Source organism: Emys orbicularis, chromosome 13 (genome assembly GCF_028017835.1).
Source record: "Emys orbicularis isolate rEmyOrb1 chromosome 13, rEmyOrb1.hap1, whole genome shotgun sequence".
Classification (NCBI taxonomy): domain Eukaryota; kingdom Metazoa; phylum Chordata; order Testudines; family Emydidae; genus Emys; species Emys orbicularis.
The window spans coordinates 17,816,322-17,840,866 of NC_088695.1; the positions used below are offsets into that span (position 1 = coordinate 17,816,322).

General features: G+C 53.0%; 1 protein-coding gene across 1 annotated transcript; it reads left to right on the plus strand.

The window, feature by feature from the left end:
- Positions 1-406: 406 nt before the first annotated feature.
- On the plus strand, positions 407-21,751 carry LOC135887536 (zinc finger protein 436-like). Its single transcript, XM_065415265.1, has 6 exons — positions 407-440; positions 756-869; positions 1,232-2,512; positions 17,851-17,939; positions 18,534-18,647; positions 20,684-21,751. The coding sequence occupies exons 1-6, from the start codon at positions 407-409 to the stop codon at positions 21,749-21,751; spliced, it is 2,700 nt and encodes an 899-aa protein (XP_065271337.1).
- The last annotated feature ends 2,794 nt before the right edge of the window (positions 21,752-24,545 follow it).

The following is a 24,545-nucleotide window of genomic DNA, read 5'->3' on the forward strand; positions in this document are numbered from 1 at the left end:
ATAGTTGCTTTGTTCTGTTCATTTCCTCTGAGGCATTGGCACCGGTTGGAAGACAGGAGCCTGGGCTAGACAGACCATTGGTCTGACCCAGGATGGCCGTTCTTATGTCCGGAGCAGCAAGGAAGAGGCAAATCTGGGTGTGATGACAGAGCAGGTGTGCGTGGAGCAGCCTGGACTGAGGGACCAGTTTGGATGCAGATCTAACCTGGGGGGTTATGGGAACTGTCAGGACATAATGTATTGGGGAATGGAGCAGACACACCAGTCTGTGGCTGAGCTGGTGGGATTGTGGCTGAGGTAGAAAGTGCTGAGTGGCAAATGCCTGTTGTTTCAGGGACCGGTGACCTTCAAGGAAGTGGCTTTGTATTTCACTGACCCCAGTCAGAGGGCCCTCTACAGGGACGCCATGCAGGAGAACTATGCGAACAGGACCTCACAGGGTAAGGGAGGGTGTGTTTTCCCATTGTTTGTTAGAAACTGTGTAGTCCCTGCAGCTCTGGGATCGGCCTAGGTCTTCGAGATTTCTGTGATGAGGCCAGAACCACCACGCTTCCTCCCATGGGATGAGAGATTTGGAAATGGAACGATCCTAAATCCTGTCTCCACCTCCTGGGCTTTCAAAGGGGCAGAGGGAGATTTCCCCAAGGGGTCCATGAATGTTCCCCCTCCATCCAAATCCCAAAACATTCTTGCCGTAAATTCCCAGGACAGTTTAACCAACCAGGGTCTTTGCCTCTCTGCTGTCTCGTGAACAGGATCTCCGATTCCCAAACCCAACACTGTCTCCCGGCGGCAACAAGAGGAAGAGCCATGGGTCCCGGATCTCCAAGGCTCTGGGGAAAGGGAGAACCCGAGAGGAGACTGCCCAGGTGAGGAATCCATGAAACTGACACAGATGCCATCGGTGAGTGAAGAAGACAGCTGGGATTCCCACAAAGGCCCCATGAGCACCCCCAGTTCTGCCTCATACCTTGCCTCGCCCTGATCAGGATTGTCCCCGTCAGGGGTCATATCCTCACGGCAGACGTTGCTCATGGCTTCCCACCCATCTTGACCGACACCTTGCAGAACCTCCCTCCCTGCTGAGTGTTCAGGGGGATGCAGAGGTAGACTTGCTCCTTTCTCCTCGGGGGAAGGGCTTGACTCCTGATTTTTCAGTCTCCCCAGCAGTTATTTTGGTTTATTTTCTCCCCTTTGCTGTTCCCCTCTCTGAGGTTTCCTTTCTCCCCAGTGCAGGGAATTGACTCCTGTTCAGATCATCCCACTCGCCTCGGGGAAATATTCAGGACCCGCAAAGACTCCCTGTTGCGCAAGGGCCCGCGCCCCAGGGAGAGACTGAACACATGCAAAGACTGCGGGAAGAGCTTCCGTCAGCGGTCCAACCTCCTGGCGCATCAGAGGACCCATGGGGGAAAGAGACCCCACCCATGCGCTGACTGTGGCAAAACCTTCGGTGCCTTCTCCAACCTCCTGCGGCACCAGCGTGGGCACGCCGGCGAGAAGCCCTACAAATGCCCCGACTGTGGGAAAGGCTTCGGGCACAGCTCGGCCTTGGTCACCCACCGGCGGATCCATACCGGAGAGAAACCCTACGCCTGCGGGGACTGCGGGAAGCGCTTCAACGTGGTCTCCAACCTGGTGCGTCACCAGCGGAGCCACACGGGCGAAAAGCCCTACAAGTGCCCCGACTGCGGGCGGCGCTGCAGCCAGCGCTCCCACCTGGTCACCCACCGGCGGCTGCACACCGGCGAGCGTCCCTATGTCTGCCTGGAGTGCGGGAAGTGCTTCAACGTCAGCTCAGACCTCATCAAGCACCGGCGCATCCACACCGGGGAGCGGCCCTACGCCTGCAGCGACTGCGGGAAATGCTTCAGCGGCAGCTCCAACCTGCTGACCCACCAGCGGCTGCACACGGGCGAGCGGCCCTACAAGTGCCCCGACTGCGGGAAAGGCTTCACCATCAGCTCCAAGCTGATTGCCCACCAGCGCACCCACACCGGCGAGCGGCCCTACAGCTGCGCCGACTGTGGGAAGGGCTTCAGCGACCGGCCCCACCTGGCCCGTCACCAGAGCGCCTCCCGGCGCGAAAAGCGCTACAAGTGCTCCGACTGCGGGAAGGGCTTCACCACCAGCTCCTACCTCCTCACCCACCAGCGCAGCCACACCGGGGAGACCCCCTTCATCTGCGGCGACTGCGGGAAGAGCTTCGCCGTGGTCTCCAACTTGGTGCGGCACCGGCGCATCCACACGGGAGAGAAGCCCTTCCGGTGCGGTGAGTGCGGGCGGCAGTACAGCCAGCGAGCCCACCTCACCACCCACCAGAGGGTGCACACCGGGGAGCGGCCCTACGTCTGCCTGGACTGTGGGAAAGGCTTCAACGTCAACTCCTCCCTCACCAAGCACCGCAGGACCCACACCGGAGAGAAACCCTACGTCTGCCCCGACTGCGGGAAACGCTTCAGCCAGAGCTCCAATGTCATCACCCACCGCAGGCTGCATCACGGGGGCCATGGTGCCCTTGGTCCCGCGGCTAGGGCCAGCCAGCGGGAGTGATCACCCGCCAGCCTCTCTGGGGCCAGGACAAGGCAGCAGCTGACCCATAGGCTTTGTGAGACAGAGCCTTTTGCTGCCGCTGCTGCAGATCCAGCTGTCTGGAGACCTCGCGCCTCCTGCTGATCTGATGGGGAGTCTGGAGAGAGAGAGAGAGACACACACACACAAACACACACACCCTTCTCCTCCAGGGGAGGATGGGTAAGAACCCCCTCCCCCACTTCCACCAGTGCTTCCATCACCCTGGAGTGGATGACGACTCTGTTCCCCACGGCACCTGCCCGCTCCACGCCCTGAGGTTGGGGGAGCAGAGACCTCCCTTCTCTCCAGACACCTTTGTTTAGTTTCCCGGTTCCGTGCCGTGTCCGGGTCACTTCCTGTCCGACGTGAATAAAAAAGTTCCCTCCCTGAAACTTCCTTCTACTTTCTTGAGAAGCTGGTGGAGCTTGTCTGGAGCCCTGTGTGCCGGGGGGGAATTACATAGCCCTGCATGCTGGGGCGGGGATTGGGGGGGAATTATAGAGCCCTCTTCTCGAGTGCTGGGGAATTAGGGAGGATGTGCTCAGTGGGTGAAGATTATTCCTAGATTCCAAGACCAGAAGGGACCATTGTGATCATCTAGTCTGACCTCCTGTGTAACACAGGCCATAGGACTTCCCTGGAACGGTGCCCGTTTGAACCAGAGCCTGACTTTTAGAAAAAACATTCAATCTTGATTTAAAGATTTTCAGTGATGGAGACTCCACTATCACCCTTGGTAAGTTGTTCTGATGGTCAATTACCCTCACTGTTAAAATGTGTGCTTATTTCCCGTCTGAATTTATCTAGCTTCAACTTCCAGCCACCAGCATGGGGGCAGAGCTGTCCCTAGGGTACGGCCAATCGGAGCGACAGCCCCGGGCCCCGTGCTTTGGGGGCCCCCGCGCTTCATGAGGAGGTGGGCGCCCGGTGGGGAGGTGAGGCAGGCGGGCGAGAGGGGTGAGGAGGCAAACAGGGAGGTGAGCAGCGGGTGGGGGGGGGAAGGAGGAGTCCCCCCTACCAACCTCCCCCTCCTCCCAGCACCTCCTGCCCATTGGCGGGCCCCTCCAATCAGCACCTCCCTCTCAGCGCCTGCTGCTGATCAGCTGTTTTGCGGCATCTGGCACTGGTGGGGAGGGGAGAGGAGCGATGGTGCAGCGCGCTCAGGAGAGGGGTTGGAACTGGGTGGGGAGGAGGCGGGAAGAGGTGGGGCAGAGCAGGGGTCGGAAGAAGCAGGGTGGGGTGGGGCCCTGGGGGAAGAGGTGGAGTGGGTGGGGCCTGGGCAGAGATGGGGGGAGCACCCCCCAGCAGATAAGTGCAGAGTTTCTATGTCCCGGGCCCCACACCCCGTTAGTGACAGCCCTGCATGCGGGAGAGATGGGTTATGTGGGGAATTAGGAAGTTGCAGGAGAAGAAACACAGGGCTAGACCCTCTGCTGGCGAACAGTGGTACAGCTCTACTGGAGTGGTTGGGGCAGCACTAGTTGATGATGATAATACCTAATTCTGCTATAGGGCCATTCATCCAGAGATCTCAAAGCTGACGGAGGTGAATGCCATTGTCCCCCGTTAGAGATGGGGAAGTAACTTGTCCGGGGTCCCCGGCCAAGCTTGGGATTTGGGAAGGAGGAGCCTGGGAACTATAGACCAGTCAGTCTGACTTTGATACCTGGGAAGCTACTAGACCAGAGGTGGCCAAACTGCAGTTCGTGAGCCACATGCGGCTCTTTTACAGTTCAGGTGCGGCTCACGGAGCCCCCCCTACCCCATTCTCCGCCTATCAGACTGGTGGGGGGGGGGAGCTTAGGGCTTCTGCCTGGTGGCGGGGCTAGGGGCTTCTGCCAGAGACGATTGGTGGCTGCTGAAAACAGAGGGGGGGGGCACAATTTAAAGGTTTGCCCCCCCCCAACAGCTTGAGTCATGCCCCCCAAGCACACACCTCCTCTTACCCTCAGCAGTCCCTCCCTGCAGCTCCCAGGTGTTCGCTCGCTCCGCATGGAGAGGCAGCAGCAAACAGCTGGGAGCTGCAGGGAGGGGTCGCTGCTTTAGCTCCCCGAGGAGAGGCTGCAGCAAAAGCAGCGGCTCTCCCTGCAGCTCCCAGCTGTTTGCCGCTGTCTCTCCCCAGGGCCGCAGCTCCCAGCTTGCCAGCTCCAGCAGCTGCTATGCAGGGAGGGGGTCCTGCAGCACCATGTAACCGAGCGGGGCCAGCAAACCCTGACAAAAATCGGGGAGGGGGGGTATGTGACCCCATGTGCCTCCCTCCACATGCGTCACTTCAGGCTTCTGCCCAGCGGGACAGGAGGTCTCAGGGCTTCAGTCCCACAGGGCACGTCTGCTGGGGCTTGGAACTTCAGCAGGAGCAGGGCTTCAGCCCCGAGCCCTGGCAGGCATCTCCCATGGCGCTGAGGCCTGAGACACCCCCCCCCCCCCAACACCTGCAAGGCTGAAGCCATGAGCCTTGGCAGTCACGCCCTGGTTCTTGAACTTCTGAAGATTGTCGTATGTGGCTTGGAGGATCAGTAAATTTGGCCACCCCTGTAACAGAGCAATGTATAACATTCAATTTGCGAATACCTGGAGGATGAAGGGGTAACCCGCACATCTAAGGACAATCACAAGGAGCCAGCATGGATTTACTAAGAACAAATCATGCCAAACCAGCTTGATTTCCTTCTTTGACAGAGTAACTGGTTTGGTGGATGGAGGAAATGTGGTGGACATAACTTACCTGGACTTCAGCAAGGCTTCTGCCACAGTCCCGCATCACATTTTGATAAGTAAGCTGGAGAAATGTGGGCTTGGCAGAACTACCATTCAATGGATATGTAATTGGTTAAACAACCGCAGACAAAGGGTAATTATTAATTGAATGATGTCAGATTGGAGGAAGGTCTCGGGTGGGGTTCCATAGGGACCTGTTCTGTGTACAGTGTTGTTTAACATCTGCATTAATGACCTGGATGTAGGACTAGAGAGCATCCTGATCAGATTTGCAGATGACACATTTTGGAGAATAGAGCTAAAGTTCAGCGGGATCTTGATAAATAAGAGAACTGGGCTTTAGACAACAAAATGAAATTCAAGAAAGGCAAATGTAAAGTGCTGCACTTACTGAAGAAAAACCATATGCACAACTACAGAATGGGGGGTAACTGGCTTGGCAGCAGCACTGCTGAGAATGACCTGGGAGTTATGTTGGATCACAGCCTCAACATGAGTCAGCAGTGCGATGCTGTTGCAAAAAAAGCAAATGCAACTTTCGGTTGCATTAACAGAGGCACAGCATGCAAGTCATGGGAGATGATAGTGCCACTCTATTCCGTGCTGGTTAGGCCTCAGCTGGAGGCTGTGCCCAATTTTGGTCACCAGTGTATAGAAAAGATGTGGAGAAACTGGAAAGGACCCAGAGGCAAGTGACAAATGATCAGAGGGATGGAATGCAGCCAGATGAGCAAAGGCTGAAGGAACTGGGTATGTTTAGTTTGGAAAAGAGGAGATGAAGGGGGGACATGACAGCGGTCTTCAAATACTTGAAAGTTGCCATAAAAAAGATGGAGAAAGTTGTTCTCTTTTGCCACAGAGGGCAGGACAAGAGGCAATGGGTTCAAACTACAGCACAGCAAATTTAGATTAAATCTCAGGAAAAACTTCCTAACTGTAAGAACAATAGGCCAACTGAACAGATGCCTCGGGGAGGTTGTGGAAGCTTCTTCACTGGAGGTTTTCAAAAGGAGGCTGGAGAGCCATCTGTCTTGGATAATTTACACACAGCAAACCCTGCATCTTGGCAGGGGGTGAGATTAGATGACCCTTGCGGTCACTTCTCACACTATGGTTCTGTGATTCCATGAATTAAACTCCAGTCGCAGGCCAGTGCCCTCTCTGCTAGGCAATTAGCACCCGTGTTGCATTATTCCCCAAAGGGCTAATGCCCCCCAGTTGAGGGATCTCATCCCTGGCGGAATACTGCAGAACCACTTCAGTGAACAAGCCGTGACTTTTGAAACATGTTCATTGTCACTTTTCCCCTCAAGCAGATTGATCACCTGTAACGGGAAACTTAGAAGCAACTTTCTAAGGGCTTATCTACGCAGGGAAGTTATTCCAAAATAAGCTAGGGTATGAATGTAAAGCACAAGCGCTATTCCACAATAATTCCCTGTGCGGATGCTCTTATACCATATCAAGAGTGACTTTTTGTGGTTTAGCTTAATCTACTTCCAAAATCATTCAGCAATAGCTGTTCCGGTCTCTTTCCCTATGTAGACAAGCCCTTAATCAACTACGACTATTTGGGGAAACCAGGTTTTAAATTCTCCCATGTGATTATTCATGCCAGAAGTGGGTCTTTACTTGCCCAATCAGGCATAGAAATAAGGCCATGTGACTTATCTGACCCCCTCTATCGCAACTTGAGCATTGCAGCTTGATGCTTCGGAGAGTAAGTGCTCATCCTTAAACCAGAGAGCAAACAATATTTGAGTAGAGATTCGCCAGATAAATTGGAGGTGAGCATCACCTTCTTGCAGATAGTAGGGGTGTGGGGCGGGGAAGGGATATGTGTTGTGTGTGGGTGGTTGGGAATATGAGACTGATGGTGGGGATCAGAGAGTTCACTGGGCACTGTCTGAATTGGGGGTTTGATAGTGTGATATTTGCATGGGGCAGAGACCAAGGCATGAGGCCCTTTTGAAAGGAGACACAGCCCTCTCCAGTTGTCTCAGCTCTGCTGGGTTACAGACCAAGTACACATAGAGCATCTGTGGTCCATATGTCCTGCTACAATGTCCTACGCACCTTGGGCCCTGCCCGCTTTGTGTGAGAGCAGCAGCACAGCTGTCCCCACAGAGGGAAAGGGTCTGTTTAACCAGGACTATGGCCACTGGGAGATTGTGTGGGGGTCACTTCAGGGGGCTCAGGAGTATAGTTCAGACAGGGCCGGTGCTACCATTTAGGCAAACTAGGCGGTTGCCTAGGGTGCCAAGATTTGGGGGCGGCAAAAAGCAGTGCCCTCAATTTTTTTTTATAGCATTCCTGGGCTGGGCTGCTGCACGGTCGCCGCTCCACTTCTCCCGCCTCCCAGGCTTGCGCCGCCAATCAGCTGTTTGGCGCCGCAAGCCTGGGAGGGGAGGAGAATTAGAGCGGGGGCGGCGTGCTCGGGGAGGAGGCGGAGCAGAGGTGAGCTGGGGTGGGGAGCTGCCGCACGGCTCCCGGGTGGGGGGAGCTGCCGGGGGGGGAGCTGCCGCGGGGGGGGGGGGGGCCTCAGGGCAGGGGGGGGCGGGGAGCTGCTGCAGGGCTGGGGGGGGGGCGCAAGGTGGAAGTTTCGCCTAGGTCGCGAAACTTCCTTGCACCGGCCCTGAGTTCAGAGCTTTCAGGTGTAGGGGATTCAAGCTGAACCCTAACTAAGCACCAAATAAGAATGGCCAGGGAGACCCCCCAGTTCCCTATGGCAAAGAATCCCTCAGCCTGAGCTGTGAGTGGGCAGAGTGCCAAGGGGAGACAAAAGCAAGGAGATGGGACCTGCCAATTACTTTGCAAAATGAGACCTCACCTGCCTCAGAGTCCACAAAAATTCTCACCCGGCTGGGCCTGATGCTCACGGGAAGAGGGGAAAAGCTTCGTATTCATATCCACTTATCAGCCTTACCAGTCTCCATTCTCATAGGGCAGTTCATCCCTCCACTTCCTGCTCATAGATTCCCTACCACATCCCAGTTCTCATTCAGTGTCATCTCCCACCTCCACCTCCCCATGACGCCTCCCGCCCACCCACGAATCCCTCCGCCCCCAGAACTTCAGGGCATGTGTCAAATCTCTCAGGATTGTCGGGCAGATCCTGTCATGTGTCTCCCATCACTCACTTTTCTGATCTGAGGTTGGGCTGAGCCGTGTCTGGATCCAGAGTTGCATCCACTGGGGGAGAGAGTGTCAGGGCCGGGGACAGAGGTTGGTCACTGGGATTAAAGGGAAAGTAACCTGTGCCCCCATTAGTAGCTGTTTAGTCCCTAATTTTAGATCACAGTCACTGATGGAAATAGAGGCAAAGCATCCTAACCCCCAGGACAGAGTGGGCTTTTCCTCCCTGCCCTGTATAGTCCCTGGGGCAGGAGGCAGGGTCTGCAGAATAAACACAAAATCCCCCATCTCTGGGCAGCTTCAGGCCTCTCTCAGCTCCTATGGGAACTCTTGGGAGGGGATTGGATCCCCCTGCAGCCTGTGCTGGACTCAGGAATCACCCGCTCATGATATCGGCCACGCTGTCCCGTCCACTACCGAAGAGGGGTCGGGAGTGAAGGGGTTGGGGTAGAAGGCTCTGGGGAGGGGCCTCCCTTGTGAGCCGCAGAGGATGGAACCCTGCCAGCTTCATCTGATGCTGTTGCTGTCCGTCCCCCGCTCCCCCCATTGAACCAACTCTGGCCGCCAGGGTGGGTGTGGAGGGGCTGGAGGCAGGAGTGGCAGAAGGTCCTTAAAATTGGGGGGGCCACCAACACCTGAACTGTGACCCCACTGCCCCACCCTCAAGGCCTCACCCCCCCCATGCTGCCCCTCCCGCTGAGGTCCTGCCCTCACACTGCCCATTCCCCTGAAGCCCCACCCTTACACCGCCTATTCCCTGCAAGCTCCTGGCCTCGCACCACTGCTTCTCCCGCCGAGACCCTGCTCCCGCGCTGGCTCATCCCTCCGAGACTGTCATAACTATAAAGGGAAGGGTAACAGCCCTCCTGTGTACAATACTATAAAATCCCTCCTGGCCAGAGACTCCAAAATCCTTTTACCTGTAAAGGGTTAAGAAGCTCAGGTAACCTGGCGGACATCTGACCCAAAGGACCAATAAGGGGACATGATACTTTCAAATCTTGGTAGGGGGAAGGCTTTTTGTTTGTGCTCTTTGTTTTTGGGGTTGTTCGCTCTTGGGACTAAGAGGGACCAGACATCAATCCAGGCTCTCCAAATCTTTCTGAACAAGTCTCTCATATTTCAAACTTGTAAGTAAACAGCCAGGCAAGGCGTGTTAGTTTTATCTTTGTTTTCTCAACTTGTAAATGTACCTTTTACTAGGGTGTTTACCTCTGTTTGCTGTAACTTTGAACCTAAGGCTAGAGGGGGGTCCTCTGGGCTCTTTAAGTTTGATTACCCTGTAAAGTTATTTCCCATCCTGATTTTACAGAGATGATTTTTACCTTTTTCTTTAATTAAAAGCCTTCTTTTTAAGAACCTGATTGATTTTTCCTTGTTTTTAGATCCAAGGGGGTTGGATCTTGATCCACCAGGAGTTGGTGGGAGAAAGGAGGGGGGATGGTTAATTTCTCCTTGTTTTAAGATCCAAGGGGTTTGGATCTGTATTCACCAGGGAATTGGTGAAGAGTCTCTCAAGGCTACCCAGGGAAGGGAATTAGCACATTGGGAGTGGTGGCAGCGGACCAGATCTAAGCTGGTAGTTAAGCTTAGAAGTTTCATGCAGGCCCCCACATTTGTACCCTAAAGTTCAGAGTGGGGAAGCAGCCTTGACAGAGACTCTGTCCCCTGCTTGCTCCTCTCCGTCCATCACCCCCCCGGCTCTCCCTTACAGCTGTTAAAAAGTGAGGGGGCCATGAGCCCCTGGCTCCCCCCGGTCCGGTGTCCCTGGCCTGGGGTTGGGACAGATGCACAGAAGACTTTATGGGAGGAGTTCCAGAGTCAAATTATGCCCCATCCCTGATGCAGTCACATTTGGTGTGGCGGAGTGTGGGCCATACATTGAGTCCAGAGCCCAACTCCTACCTCGCGCTGATGAGTTAACAAGCTCCATCCATGTGCAGTTTAGGACCTGCACATCTAAGCCTGCCAGAGCCCCTGGCTTGTCTGACTGGGTGCACAGACACACGACAGGATCTGCCTGAAAAGCCTGAGAGGTTTGAACCTTGTGTCTGTGTCCTGGGCACTGATGAATTCATAGGCAGGAGATATTACTGGATGGTGGAGGTGGGAGACAAGACAGGCTGGGACCCGAGGGTTTGTAGGGAATCTGTGAGTAGGAAGGGGCCGCTCACAGTCACAGCTGGGAATGGATACTGGGCCGTGAGGCTGAGGGATGGAGAATACAATGCCTGTCCCTCCCACTTGACCCCCTGTCCCGTGAGCGTCAGGCCCAGCCAGGTGGGGATTTTCCTGGACTATGAGGCGGGCGAGGTCTCATTTTTCAATGTGACTGACAGGTCCCATCTCTTCATTTTCACTGACACCTTCTCCAGGATGCTACGCCCTTATTTCTGTCCTGGTCTCAGTGCTGGGGGTAAAAACGCAGCTCCCCTGATAATCTGCCCGGTCCCAGCCCAGGCCAGAAGGAATCTCTGTCCCTGACAGTGACACCCATGGCCGAGACTGTCTCCTCCCTGTGCTGACCCTCCCCAGACAGCCTGCAGCCCTGCACACTCATAGACTTTAAGGCCAGAAGGGCCCATCATGATCATCTAGTCTGACCTCCTGTGCATTGCAGGCCACAGAGCCTCACTCACTCCTGTAATAGACCCCTAACCTCTGGCTGAGGTACTGACGTCCTCAAATCATGGTTTAAAGACTTCAAGTAACAGAGAATCCACCATTTACACTAGTTTAAACCTGCAAGTGACCCGTGCCCCATGCTGCAGAAATTATTGGGGCCAGATGAGGCCCCCAGGCAGTATTGTCTTTTCCCCTTCCTCCATGGCTCCATCCTGGCCTCAGACGCTCGCCCTACCCAGGAAAACCCTGCCTGCCTTCAGCTCCTTGGAGCTCTCTGCAATGTAAGGACACTGGGAGTAGACACCACCACCCCACCCAGACAGCTCCAGTGCCCCCTGCCCACATTAACCCTTGCCCAATTCCTCACCTTTCTATGTGGGGAGGGAGGATCCCACTTGGCATGGACTGCAGCTTTCTGTGATTTCTATGGTTCTCCCAGCCAGTGGCAGTTTATCGCACAGGCCAACAGGGGCCCCCAGAAAAATCCCCCCCCCCCCCGTGGCCCTGGAGGAGCTCTCGCTACCTGCTGTGGGACTGGGGCTGAGGTGAGGGCACAGAGCTTCTCTGGTCTTGGGGCTGCAGCAGGGGATGGGTGGGTAGAAAGGAGCAAGCAAGCGGGGGGAGGGGCTGTTGCAGGGAAGAGGTGGAACGGGAGTGGGACTACAGATCTGGCGCCAGGGCCCCTCACTTGCTCCGGCTCAGGGCCCCAAGAGACTTTAATCCCCCTCTGGTCCCAGCTCAGAGTGCATATTTCCCCTCGTACCTCAGGGGATGTCTGTCCCCACACAGGACACTGCAGTAGATAGGGTGAGCTGTCTGGGACTTTGTCTCCCTGTGGCCTTGGTGATGGGTGGGGGGACCTGGCTTCAGTTCCAGCTGATTTGTATGGCTTGGGGGGAGAGTAGCCCCAGGGTCTGTTTTAGCTCTGCTGACACTCCTCTCCGGAGTCAAGGATCAACACCCACTCCTCCTCCGGGGCTGTCATTTGCAGCCCTTTCCTGTTGAGGAACAGCATCCCCCCCAATGCGGTTTCCTGCATCTCCATCGCTGGTGCAGTGAGTTAGCCGTTCTCAGCTCTCCCAACTTTTCAGTGCGACCCCCTACAGCTCTCCCAGCCCTCCACATTCCCCCACACCCTCCCTTCTCATCACATCATGGCAGGCCTCAGGATCTAACCTTCCTCACCCTGCCGCTGCCTCTCGGCCCAAGGATTTCTGTGCCAGAAGAAACTGCTGAGTCTCCTGTAACCAGGGGCCTGAGACTCAGCATGCTTTTGTTTTATTATTGATAAATTTTCATATTTCAGCCATCTGGGAAGTCTCACAGATAAGAGACGAGAAAATGAGCAAAAACAAACGGCCGTGAGACAAATAACCATTGGGGGAATGGATACCCAAACAGCAAGGCCTAGCAGCCAGTCCCGTGGGGGCTTTGAGGGGATTACAAGGTCTATGGGGTGTCCATCCCCCAGGTAACAAATTCAGGTGAGTGGGGATCCCACCCCAGGTGCTGGGGGAAGCTAGGCACAGGTCTCGGGAGTGAGGCATGGCCCAAGTATCCTTCTCCAGGGATAGGGAAGGGAGAGGCGTCCATCCCAGGCACAGAAGGCAGATGGGAGGATCTCTTTCCTCCCCTGCCATGAAGCAAAGGACTTAGAAGCTGGGGCTGCAGCAGGAAGGTGGAGCCGACCGGGGTCTCTCCTCCTCCGCCTGCCGAGCCAGAGAATGGTACTGATCAGGCTGGAGTAGGTTCTGCTGTCTCCTGACCCCAGAGAGGCAGCTGGCGACTGAATGCCCCCTGGCATTCCTGAGAACTGCAAATGCTCTGGGGATGGGACAGGCGTTTGTTTAGTTGTAAGGTCTATTCACACAGTGAAGTATCTGATGCACAACCAGGTTGGATCTCTGCTGAAAGCTCTTCCTGCAGCCCAGGCAGGGATAGGGTCTCTCGCCCGTGTGGACTCGCTGGTGCATCACGAGGGACGAGCTGTAGCTAGAGCTCTTCCCGCACTCAGAGCAGGCGAAGGGTTTCTCTCCCGTGTGCACAGGGCCAGTGCTACCATTAAGGCAAACTATGCGGTTGCCTAGGGCGCCAAGATTTGGGGGCACCAAAAAGCGGTGCCCCCAATTTTTTTTTTACAGCGTTCCTGGGCTGGGCTGCCAGCGGCACGCTGACACGTGTGGCTCAGACTCCCTCTCCCAGCGCAGCGGCCATTGCTGGCGGGGGCGGCGTGCTCAGGGAGGGGGCGTAACAGAGGTGAGCTGGGGTGGGGAGCCCTGCTGGGGAGACTACTGTACCCCTTTCAGGAGTCTGATTTGTCTTGTTTACCCCCAAGTTTCACCTCATTTAAAAACGACTTGCTTACAAAAATCAGACATAAAAATACAAAAGTGTCACAGCCACACTACTACTGAAAAATTGCTGACTTCTCATTTTTGCCATATAATTATAAAATAAATTGATTGGAATATAAATATTGCACTTACATTTCAGTGTATAGTATATAGGGCAGGATAAACAAGTCACTGTCTGTATGAAATTTGAGTTTGTACTGACTTCACTAGTGCTTTTTATGTAGCCTGTTGTAAAACTAGGCAAATATCTAGATGAGTTGATGTACCCCCTGGAAGACCTCTGAGTACCCCCAGGGTACATGTACCCCTGATTGAGAACCACTGCTCTAGAGAAACCCCAGTCACTGTAACATCAGACCAGCCCTTGGGCTGGGTCTCCCCAAGCCAATACACAGACAGACCCTCTCCTGCATAGCAGCCTCTCACACCCGGAGATCATCACGTTACCAAACATGTGCCCAACCCTGCCCTCCTCCCTAGGCTCCAATGAGGAGGGTTTCTTGGCTGATGCTTGCAGGACGGGCCCTGCATTTGCCATGTCGCTCAGGGCAAACCGATCCCAGGTAAACTTGAGTGGGAGGCTGTGGGTACTTACCAGTGGCTCTTTGCTTTTCCTCTCCCTATAAGCTTTGTCTTCTTCTATTTCTTTCCTCAGACAGGCCAGACACGCTTGTGACATCTCCTGGAAGCGGGGGAAGAAGGTGCTTTTTTACAAACTGATGCCAATGGCCTCCCAGCTGCCAAATTTCAGGCCCCAGTCCTGCCCTGCAGATGCTGGTACAGCATCCCCAGCACTCGCTCATACAGATCCCAGGGCAGGAGGAGGCCCTCAGTCTTGTGGGTTAAGCAGAAATAGATGTCAGAGGGGCAAGGCCATGGGCCAGTGGATTTTCCACAGAGAAAAACATTAGCAGCTCAAGTGGGGGGGGAGGGGGGGCAATGCAGCCCCAAACCACCAGCTCCAATCATCCCCCCCCAAATGGCCTTAATTCCAAACCCCTTCCCACCCCTGCAACTCACCCCAGCTCCGAACATCTCCCTGCAGACTGGTTCTAAACACAGCCACCAACCACCACTCCAGCTCCAACCACTGCCCCGTAAATCAACTCCCACATACCAGCTGCCTGCTCCCCCCACTATCATACCTCAACCCCCCGTCCCCCCCCCCCCCAAGTTAGAATCAGTGCCCGGCACAAATCCCAGCTCCAAATATCCTTCACACACACACACACAACCTCATAAAGCCACAGTCCCCTCAAACACCAGACTTGCCACCTGCCTAGATTTTCCCCGGATGATCCTTTTTTCTTTTTGAAGCTGCAGTCCCAGGAAATCTGAGGGTGCTGATTCCATACCGCCCGCTGGCCAGCTGTGTGGGCTCTGCATCATCCCAGATGTCCCGGTTTTTGTACCTGAGAGGTGGCGCCCTTAGGCACCAACACCCCCTAACTTGAAACATCCCAGCTCCAAACATCCCCCCACGCCATCTCCACACCCCAGCTCCAACTCCCCCCCAGACATGCTCCACACCCCCCAGTTACAACCAGCTCCCAACCTCCCCGTGACACCCCCTAACCCTCCAGCTCCCCACACACCCCAGTGATAAGCACCCTCCTCGCACCTGCAACCCCCCACTTCTGAACACGCCCCCCCCCCCAGCACCGGAGCATCCTCCAGCTCCACACAAACCCCTTGGAGATCCGCTCCCCCAGCTGCCCGCTGGGGATCCCCACCGTGCTCCCCAGCTGCCCCCAGGGCTGCAGCAGGCTCCGGGGTATGGGCTCCTGGCACCGGGGGCAGCACTGGCTCTGCTCCGCTTCCTCCCAGCGCTGCGGCTCGGGGAGCGGCGCCCTGCCTGCAGCGCTCCCTGCCCGGGCCATGGCCATGGGGCAGCCGCCGGGTTTGAGCTGCCAGGGCTCAGGGGAAGGTTTTGCAATGGGACATAGGAGGGTGGGGTGGGGTGTCTCCTTGCCGGGGACTGGCTGGTGCCTGGGGCCTCTCCAAGGTGTGGGTGGATCCAGCTGTAGTGAAAACCAAACCCAAATCCCCCCAGGCTGAGACGATCTCAGGCCGGGGGGATGGGCAGGGAGTCCGGACACCTGGTTCTATTCCCGGCTCTGTGGGAACAAGGCTTCTTCCAGCCTGAGACAGCCCCTGTGAGTGTTGCTACCCGACTTGGTATTGAAGGGCACAGGAAGGGACTAAACCAGCTGGGCTCCAGCAGCTGATGCTGGGAGGGGAAAGGAGGGAGGCAGGAGCTGCTGGGGGGAAAGGAAGAGGAATCAGAGCCCAGGCGGATCCTGATGTGAGTTAGTGCTAAAGCCTGATGGAAGATGCTGCTGCCTCTGTTGTGACCTGGGAGCTCGCGCTGAGCAGCTGCTGCGTGGGGTCTGTGCGGGGGGAGACTTGCATTAAACCCCCTCTGTGCTCAGCCCTGGTGGGAACTTTCTCCGGTGCTTGGAACCAGCCCCAGGCTCTGCCGACACCAGCGCTGGAGCCGGAGCCTGTAGGTGAGGGGAAAGACCTGGGGGAAAGGGCTGGGGCCGGGCAGGAAAGTGACTTTGCACAGTCTCAGATCTGGCAGTCCCAGTCTCGTGTTATTTTATGCTTTTCTTAAAGCCCCAGGTCCTCTAGTCCAGTCCAATGGTTCTCAACCAGGGATACATGTATTCCAGGGGGTGTGCAGAGGTCTTCCAGGGGGTAGATCAACTCACCTAGCTATTTGCCTAGTTTTACAACAGGCTACATAAAAAGCCTAGTGAAGTCAGTACAAGCTAAAATTTCATACAGACAAAATGAGAAAGAAAGCAATTTTTCAGTACCAGTGTGTGGTGACACTTTTGTATTTTTATGTCTGATTTGTAAGCAAGTCGTTTTTAAGTGAGGTGAAATTTGGGGGTATGCAAGACAAACCAGCCTCCTGAAAGGGGGACAGTCATCTGGAAAGGCTGAGAGCCACTGGTCTGGTCCAGTGTTTCTCCCGCTTTTTGGAGACTGATCTGCTGCCTTTCTAAACTGTGTCTGGGAGATCTCAGGGCAGACACTGCCCTTCTAGTCCAGGCGTTAGGGTGAGACTCTCAGCTGTCATTAAAACTCAGCTTCTAGCCTTCAAGGTTGCAAAGAAAAGCTTGATGACTTAAGTAAAACCACAATAGCCTAAATGCACACAAACCGAATCTGCAATTTTTTTAATTTTTATTTTTAGCAAATGTCATGATTTTGGGGGTCTGGCTCACGATTTTGGGGTTGTCTGCACCAAGAGCCAAACTGCAGGAGAGAGACGCTTCAGGGGGACCATGAATAAGCCTTAGTGGGGTATCCCGTTTGGTCAGAGGAGTTGTCAGGGAGGGGGTGAAAAATAAGACCGAGATGCAGGGAAAAGAAGATGTGTGGGAGAGAGAACTTAAAATGTGGCAGATGTAGCCATCTCTGTGCAGTTAGGGCAATAACAGGGAGCGGCGAGAGAGAGTGTGTGTGTGGGTTTATTCCTGATTTACACATCTGACCCCATTGCTGTCCTGTTATCCCCCCCCACACACACACCCTGAGCCGGCTACAGCTTCCAGTGATAAGTAGGGCCCTACCAAATTCACGGTCCATTTTGGTCAATTTCACGGTCATAGGATTTTTAAAATAGTAAATTTCATGATATCAGCTATATAAATCTGAAATTTCACAGTGTTGTAATTGTAGGGGTCCTGACCCAAAAAGGAGTTGTGGGGAGGTCGCAAGGTTATTGTAGGGGAGGGTTGCGGTACTGCACTGCTGCTGGTGAGGTGGCTTCAGAGCTGGGTGCCCGACCAATAGCCGCTGCTCTCCAGCTGCCCAGTTCTGAAGGCAGTGCAGAAATAAGGGTGACAATACCATGACCCCTGCAAAAAATAACCTTGCGGACCCCCCTGAAATTCCCTTTTGGGTCAGGATCCCCAATTTGAGAAACATTGGTCCCCCCCCCCCCCCCCGTGAAATCTGGGTAAAAGCACACAAAAGACCAGATTTCACGGGGGAAGACCAGATATCATGATCCATGACGTGTTTTTCATGGCCGTGAATTTGGTAGGGCCCTAGTGATAAGCCATGGGGTTCCCATAAACATCCCCAGTACGAAAACACTGCCAGGGCTAGTGTGCACTGGAACTCTTTAATTCCTGGTTTTCAGAGGTTTACACAGAGTTGATTCAATGGTCTGGAAGGACACGAGGGGGGTCAGTCACCTTACCTCTGTGTTAACAAAGTTTTTTGGGGCAGTGAAATTTCCCTTTGCTATGCGGAGGGTTTAAAAATGTCTTTGGGAGAGTCTGGGTCTGGGCTGTTACAAAGTGACCAAATGATTTCCCAGCCAGGCAGAGTCTCTCTGCAAGGAAAGAGCCTGTTGAGAATTGGGGTGTGAAATGGACTAAAACTCCTTCTGCAATCACCACAATCATTCCTCTTGCCCTGACAGGCTGCAGAATAACATCCACATTTCGCTCCAGATTGTCCCATTCTCCTGAGGGGCCGGGTAGAGGAATGGCTGCAGTGAAGCCGATTCAGGTAGGGGATTTCTCAGGGACCTGTCCTGAAGGAGACACAAGAGGAGAAAGAGAGGGGGACAGGGTGTGAGAAACCTGCTGGGACTTGTTGAATCTGGGTCCTGGTTTATAGGAACAGGCCTGTTGGAAGAGGGCAGAATTCCCCCAATTTATGGAACAGTAAACAACCCCCTGAAGAGAAATGGGGAAACTTGCCAGCCTCTCCGTGTGGAAGCTTGAGCCCAGTAGCCAGAGGCTACTATGAAATATGAAGGGGCCACCCAGCAGTGAGGCCCAGGGGAGCTGCCCTATCTCCTCACATCCAGCAGCTAGCAATGGGGAGCGTATTGGGATTCCCACCCGGGCTCCGTCCCTGTCCCCTGCTTGGTGCCTCCATCTCCTGTATCAGCTAGTAGATGTGTGATTAAATGTGATGGCGCCACCCTCCTTTGTCTTCTGGGAAGGACAAGAAGCTCTCTCTTTCTCCTCACCCCCTGAAGCCTCCTGGCTGCTCTGGCTCTCCCATAGCTTCCATTTTATTGGCCCTCCTCCCCTGTGAATAGTGGGATTGTGGCTGGGGCAGCAGGTACTGAGTGGGTGACTGTGGCTGTTTCAGGTGCCAGTGACCCTAGGGGAGGTGGCTGTGTATTTCACCGAGGGGCAGGGGGCTCTGCTGGACCCCGGTCAGAGTGCCCTCTACAGGGACGTCATGCAGGAGAATTACGAGACGGTGACCTCGCTGGGTAGGGGATTCCTGTCCTTTTGATTTACCCCCGGGGGAATTCTGCGCATTCTGCGGATGTGCAGAATTCATCTGTCTCGTATAATTTTGTATTTTCCCGCATAAGAAACGTTTTGCCTAAGAAGTGCTGCAGTTCCGCCTTTTACCCACCAGAGGCCATTGTGGCGCCAGAACAGCAGCACCACAGCAGCCTCTGGTGGGCAAAAGGTGAAACTGCAGCACTTCTTGGGCAAAATGTATCTTATGCGGGAAAATACAAAATTCTGTGCCCCATGCTGCAGAATTCTCCCAGGAGTAGAGTTTATCACAGCACCCTGCTCGCGGAGCCAGGTCAGGACAGAGAGGGGCACGCAGGGCTGCTGGGGGATCACAGACTGGGGTTCAGAATGGACAGACTGGAGCATGGGCTCAGGAGCTAGTGGGGTGACAGTGTTGAGGGACGGGGGAAGAGGGGCTGCAGAGACCCATAGGGATAAGAGGTGCAGGGACAGGGGCAGATGTGCCTGGCTGAATGGGAGAGGCTTGGGGTCAGCCAGGGTATGCATGGAGGAGGCTTCCCAACACCGTAACATTTCTCCCTCCCCCCCTCCCCCCCTGCAAAGAAAAACCACATACCCACACCCAACACCCTCCAGGTTCACTCCTAGGCTCCTTCCCTCTCCCTCAGCTCTTCCGTTACCCCTGACTCCCCTAAGCCTTTGCACTGCTTCTGACAGGTGCAGAAAATACAATTCTGTATTGCAATGTAAATGAATTACACTAAGTTCTGTACTAATATGCCTCGTAAGGAATCTATTGGTAAAAAAAAAAAAAAATTACCAGAATCTTTTTTTTTTTAATCTGTATTGTTACAGACATACTTGCTGACAGATATTTTGAAATAAATTACCAAAATAATTGTAACTGGCATGATTATACTGTGTTATTTTGACAAATAAAATATGCAGAATTTTGCAAAATTTTCAAATATTGTGTGCAGAATTTTTATTTTTTTGGTGCAGAATTCCCCCAGGAATATTGATTGTTAGAAGCTGTAGGGTCTGTGCTGTGCCCAATTTGGCTTCTGCTCAGGTCCTTTCCTGGTCTCTTAGGCTGTAGGGGATTCGGCCCCGTAGTCCCCAGTCTGGTGAGAGAGAGACTTTCAGCTCTATACCTTTTCCCATGGGCCAGGGGAGTCAGAAACCTAAGGGAGATCCTACTTCATATCCATCCCCCATAATTTACACGGGGGCAGAAGCTTTGTCTTCTCCCGTCTGTATTCACTGTCTCACACAGAACCCCAATTCCCCTCCCTTTCTGGGACTAGCTCCATCTGTGGGGTCGGCCCTGGCCTCTGCACGTTTAGAAACAGGCAGGGATTTTAAATCAGAGCTGGGTCTGAGTTAGTATGTCCTCCAGAAACTCCTACTGAGGTGCAATATCTCCCCACACAGACATCTGCCTCTCCCATGGGGGTGGGGGTCAGTGACCACGTTCCCCTATATTCACATTTCACACATCCCTACCACAGCATGGGGGCTGGTTAAAATAAGGGAATGTTCTTTGTGACTGATATTCTACGAATATATAATGCATCCTGATCTTGCCTGATTTCACTCCCTGGGCAGGATTTCTCCTTCCCAAATCTGACGTGATCGTCTGGTTCGAAAGAGGGGAAGAACTGTGGGTCCCAGATCTCCAGGGCTCTGCAGAGAGGGAGATGTCGAGCGGTACCTGCGCAGGTGGGGAACCAGTTAAATGGATGTAGGGAACCATCAGCTGAGATTCGCTCAAAAACCTCGTGAGTTCTCCCAGTTCTGCCCCACCATCTCTTACGCCCAGCATGTGTCATACCCTCATGGCAGTCGTCACTCATGGTTTCCACCAATCCCGACTGACATCTGGCAATAGCTCCCCACTGACCTCTCTTCTTAGTGTCTAAATCGGGTCCCTTTTTTTCTCAACCACCCCAGCGGTTACTGTATTTCATTTCCCCAACCCCCCCTGATTTTCTATTCCCTTTTTGAGCTTTCCTTTTTCCCCAGTGCAGGGAAGGACTCATGTCTGGATTCTCTATCCCGGCACATGATGGGACGGTGAGTGAGAACCAGGGGAGAAATCCTCAGCAGGATTGTCCTGAACAAGTGGAACCCCATGGGACATTATCAGGAAGAGCTGAAGGGCATGTCTCCCAGGACCCCGAGCGGGGAGAAGGCTGTGGGATTCAGCACAGGCTAAAGAGGCAGCAGGGAAATCATCCATCAGAGAAAGGTGGCAAATCCAACAATGGTGTGGGAGGTTGCAAGGGCCTCAAGGAAACCCCAGCCCAGCCGAGAAACCCCGAGGGGGAGAGAAGACACACGTGTACGGAGTGCGGGAAGAGCTTCAAACGGAGCTCCAACCTTATCACCCATTGGCGGATCCACACCGGGGAGAGACCCTACAAATGCTTTGACTGCGGGGAAAGCTTCAACGTGAGCTCCAATCTCATCACGCACCGGAGACTCCACACGGGGGAGAAACCTTATATGTGCCCCGACTGCGGGAAAAACTTCATCGTGAGCTCACAGCTTACTATACACCAGAGGATCCATACAGGAGAGCGACCCTATCAGTGTCCCGAGTGCGGGAAAAGCTACATCCAGAGCTCAGCCCTGGTTAAGCATCGGAGAACACACATGGCAGAAAAACCCTACAAGTGTCCCGAATGCGCAAAAAGCTTCACTGTGAGCACCGCCCTCATTAGGCACCAGAGACTGCACATGGGCAAGCGATCCTATACATGCCCCGAGTGCGGAAAAAGCTTCGGTGTAAACTCAGACCTTATCCGACACCAGAGACTACACACAGGAGAGAGGCCTTATAAATGCCTGGACTGTGGGAGAAGCTACACACAAAGCTCAGCTCTGATTAGGCATCAGAGAATCCATACAGGAGAAAAGCCTTATAAATGCCCCAGTTGCGGCAAGAGCTTCAGCCAAAGGTCAAATCTCATTAAACACCAGAGAATCCACACGGGAGAAAAACCGTATAGATGCGGCGAATGTGAAAAATGTTTTAGCACCAGCTCAAATCTCGTAACGCATCAGAGACTCCACAGTAGAGTCTGTTAGGGCTGACCAAAGTAGATAACTTACATTCGTCAGTTGCCATCTTGGGTGTTATGTGTGTTGATCTCATGTTTAACCAGGCAAGACCAACCCAAATCATCTGGCCCGTGGGGATTCTGCCTAGCTCTGCAGCCCCTCTGCCAGCCTCTACAATTCTGGATACTGCCTATATACTCTGGACTCAATGCCACCCCTGTGAAAACTCAGAACTTCGCCACTTGCCGGGGATTTAGTGGAGCATCTCTGCATTCTCGGCCCCATCCCTGCACACTGGTGGGCATACACCCAGACACCCCTGTGTAAACTGTGGGTTAGGCTCTGTCTCCATCATGTAACCAAATACCACCCCCAAAAGAGTCTTGAAGACACCAGATGGGAGCCACCACACAAAAATGTTCCCTGCTGGGGTTGAGAGTTCTTCCTCCTGCCTTGGTCTTAGGTCCTCCTCCAGCTCTGTTCTTCCAGTGCAAACCCAGTGTAGTGTAAAGGGATTGGGTAGTGTCCCTTTAAATTGTATGTGAGGGCCTTTGCTGGCCCTCACTGTCTTCTCTGAGGCCAGAGCAGTGGTATAGGTATGTGTGATGGGTTGGATCACAGAAACCCCCTTGGGAGCTGCCACCCAATGTACCAAGACTACCCCTGCTTCTGTTTTCCCTGCCAGCTCAGGACTCCAGCACCCTGTCTTGCTGAATTAGACACTCCAGTCCGCTCCAGACACAGACCCAGGGTCTGAATCACTTGTCCCAAAGCTGCAAGTTTACCTGAAAACAGCTCACAGTAGTGTGCTTGTCTTTAGCACTCAGATGCCCAACTCCCAATGGGGTCTAAACCCAAATAAATCCGTTTTACCCTGCATAAAGCTTATGCAGGGCAAACTCATAAATTTTTCACCCTCTATAACACTGATAGAGAGATATGCACAGTTGTTTGCTCCCCCAGGTATTAATACATACTCTGAGTAAATTACTAAATAAAAAGTGATTTTATTAAATACAGACAGTAGGATTTAAGTGGTTCTAAGTAGTAACAGACAGAACAAAGTAGTCACCAAGCAAAATAAAATAAAATGCGCAAATCTATGTCTAATCAAGCTAAATACAGATAATCTCACCCTCAGAGATGCTTCAGTAAGTTTTTCTCAGACTGGACACCTTCCAGGCCTGGGCACAATTCTTTCCCCTGGTACAGCTCTTGTTCCAGCTCAGGTGGTAGCTAGGGGATTCTCCATGATGGCTCCTCTCTCTCTCTCTTCTGTTTTACCCCTTTATATATCTTTTGCATAAGGCGGGAACCCTTTGTCCCTCTGGGTTTCCACCCCCCCTCACTGGAAAAGCACCAGGTTAAAGATGGATTCCAGTTCAGGTGACATGATCACATGTCACTGCAAGACTTCATTACTCACTTGCCAGCACACACATATACAGGGAGACTCACAGGTAAACAGCCATCTGCAGACAATGGGAGTCATCAAGATTCCAAACCATCATTAATGGCCCACACTTTACATAATTACAATAGGCCCTCAGAGTTACATTTTATATTTCTAGTTTTAGATACAAGAGTGGTACATTTATACAAATCAGATGATCATACTCAGTAGATTATAAGCTTTGTAATGATACCTTACAAGAGACCTTTTGCATGAAGCATATCCCAGTTACGTTATATTCACTTATTACCGTATTTTCTCTAAAACTATCCCAGTTACATTATATTGACTTCTTATCAAGTTTTTATAAAACCATATAGACTGCACAACGTCACTGTATGTACCTAGGTCTTGCATGTTGAATATATGTACAAAACACAGCTATTTGGTCTCCATTGTGCTTGTGTAGTTTCTTCACATTATGTATGTTACGTAAAGAGCAAAAGACATAACAGTTGTTGAAAGGATGGGATCCTAATCCAGGAATAGAGTGAAATAGACAGTGACTGCACTTAAGAACAGCCATACTGGGTCAGACCAATGGTCCAGTATCCTGTCTTCCCACAGTGGCCAATGCCAGGTGCTTCAGGGGGAATGAACAGAACATGCAATCATCAAGTGATTCATCCCCTGTTGCCCATTCCCAGCTTCTGGCAAACAGAGGCTAGGGACACCATCCCTGCCCATCCTGGCTAATAGCCATTGATGAACCTATCCTCCATGAACTTATCTAGTTCTTCTTTGAACCCTGTTATAGTCTTGGCCTTCACAACATCCACTGGCAATGAGTTCCAGAGGTTGACTGTGTGTTGTGTGAAAAAATACTTCCTTTTGTTTGTTTTAAACCTGCTGCCCATTCATTTGGTGACCCCTAGTTCTTGGGTTATGAGAAGGAGTAAATAACACTTCCTTATTTACTTTCTCCACCCCAGCCATGATTTTCTAGACCTCTATCAGATCCCTCATTAGTCGTCTCTTTTCCAAGCTAAAAAGTCCCAGTCTTATTAATCTCTCCTCATATGGTAGCAGTTCAATACCGCTATTTCATATCCAAAGAGTTTAAATTGTATGTCAGATAAATAGTATCAAACATATCACACCAGTTCTTCACCATCTTGCCACACAGGGATTACTGGAATGGTTTATCCAGCCATTCAAGCAAGTGATTTGGGCTATGCCTCTGGATAAAGGTAACTTATAACACAAGACTGTGAATTTTCCCTTGGCCTATAGAAATGCAATAAGTACTGCAACAAATCAGACGTGAGTGATGTTGCTTATGAGACATCATTTAATGTCCGGACTGGACTTGTTAAAGGCCGAGGAACATTTATAAGATACTGTCTGATCAACTGAGTGCAAAAAGTC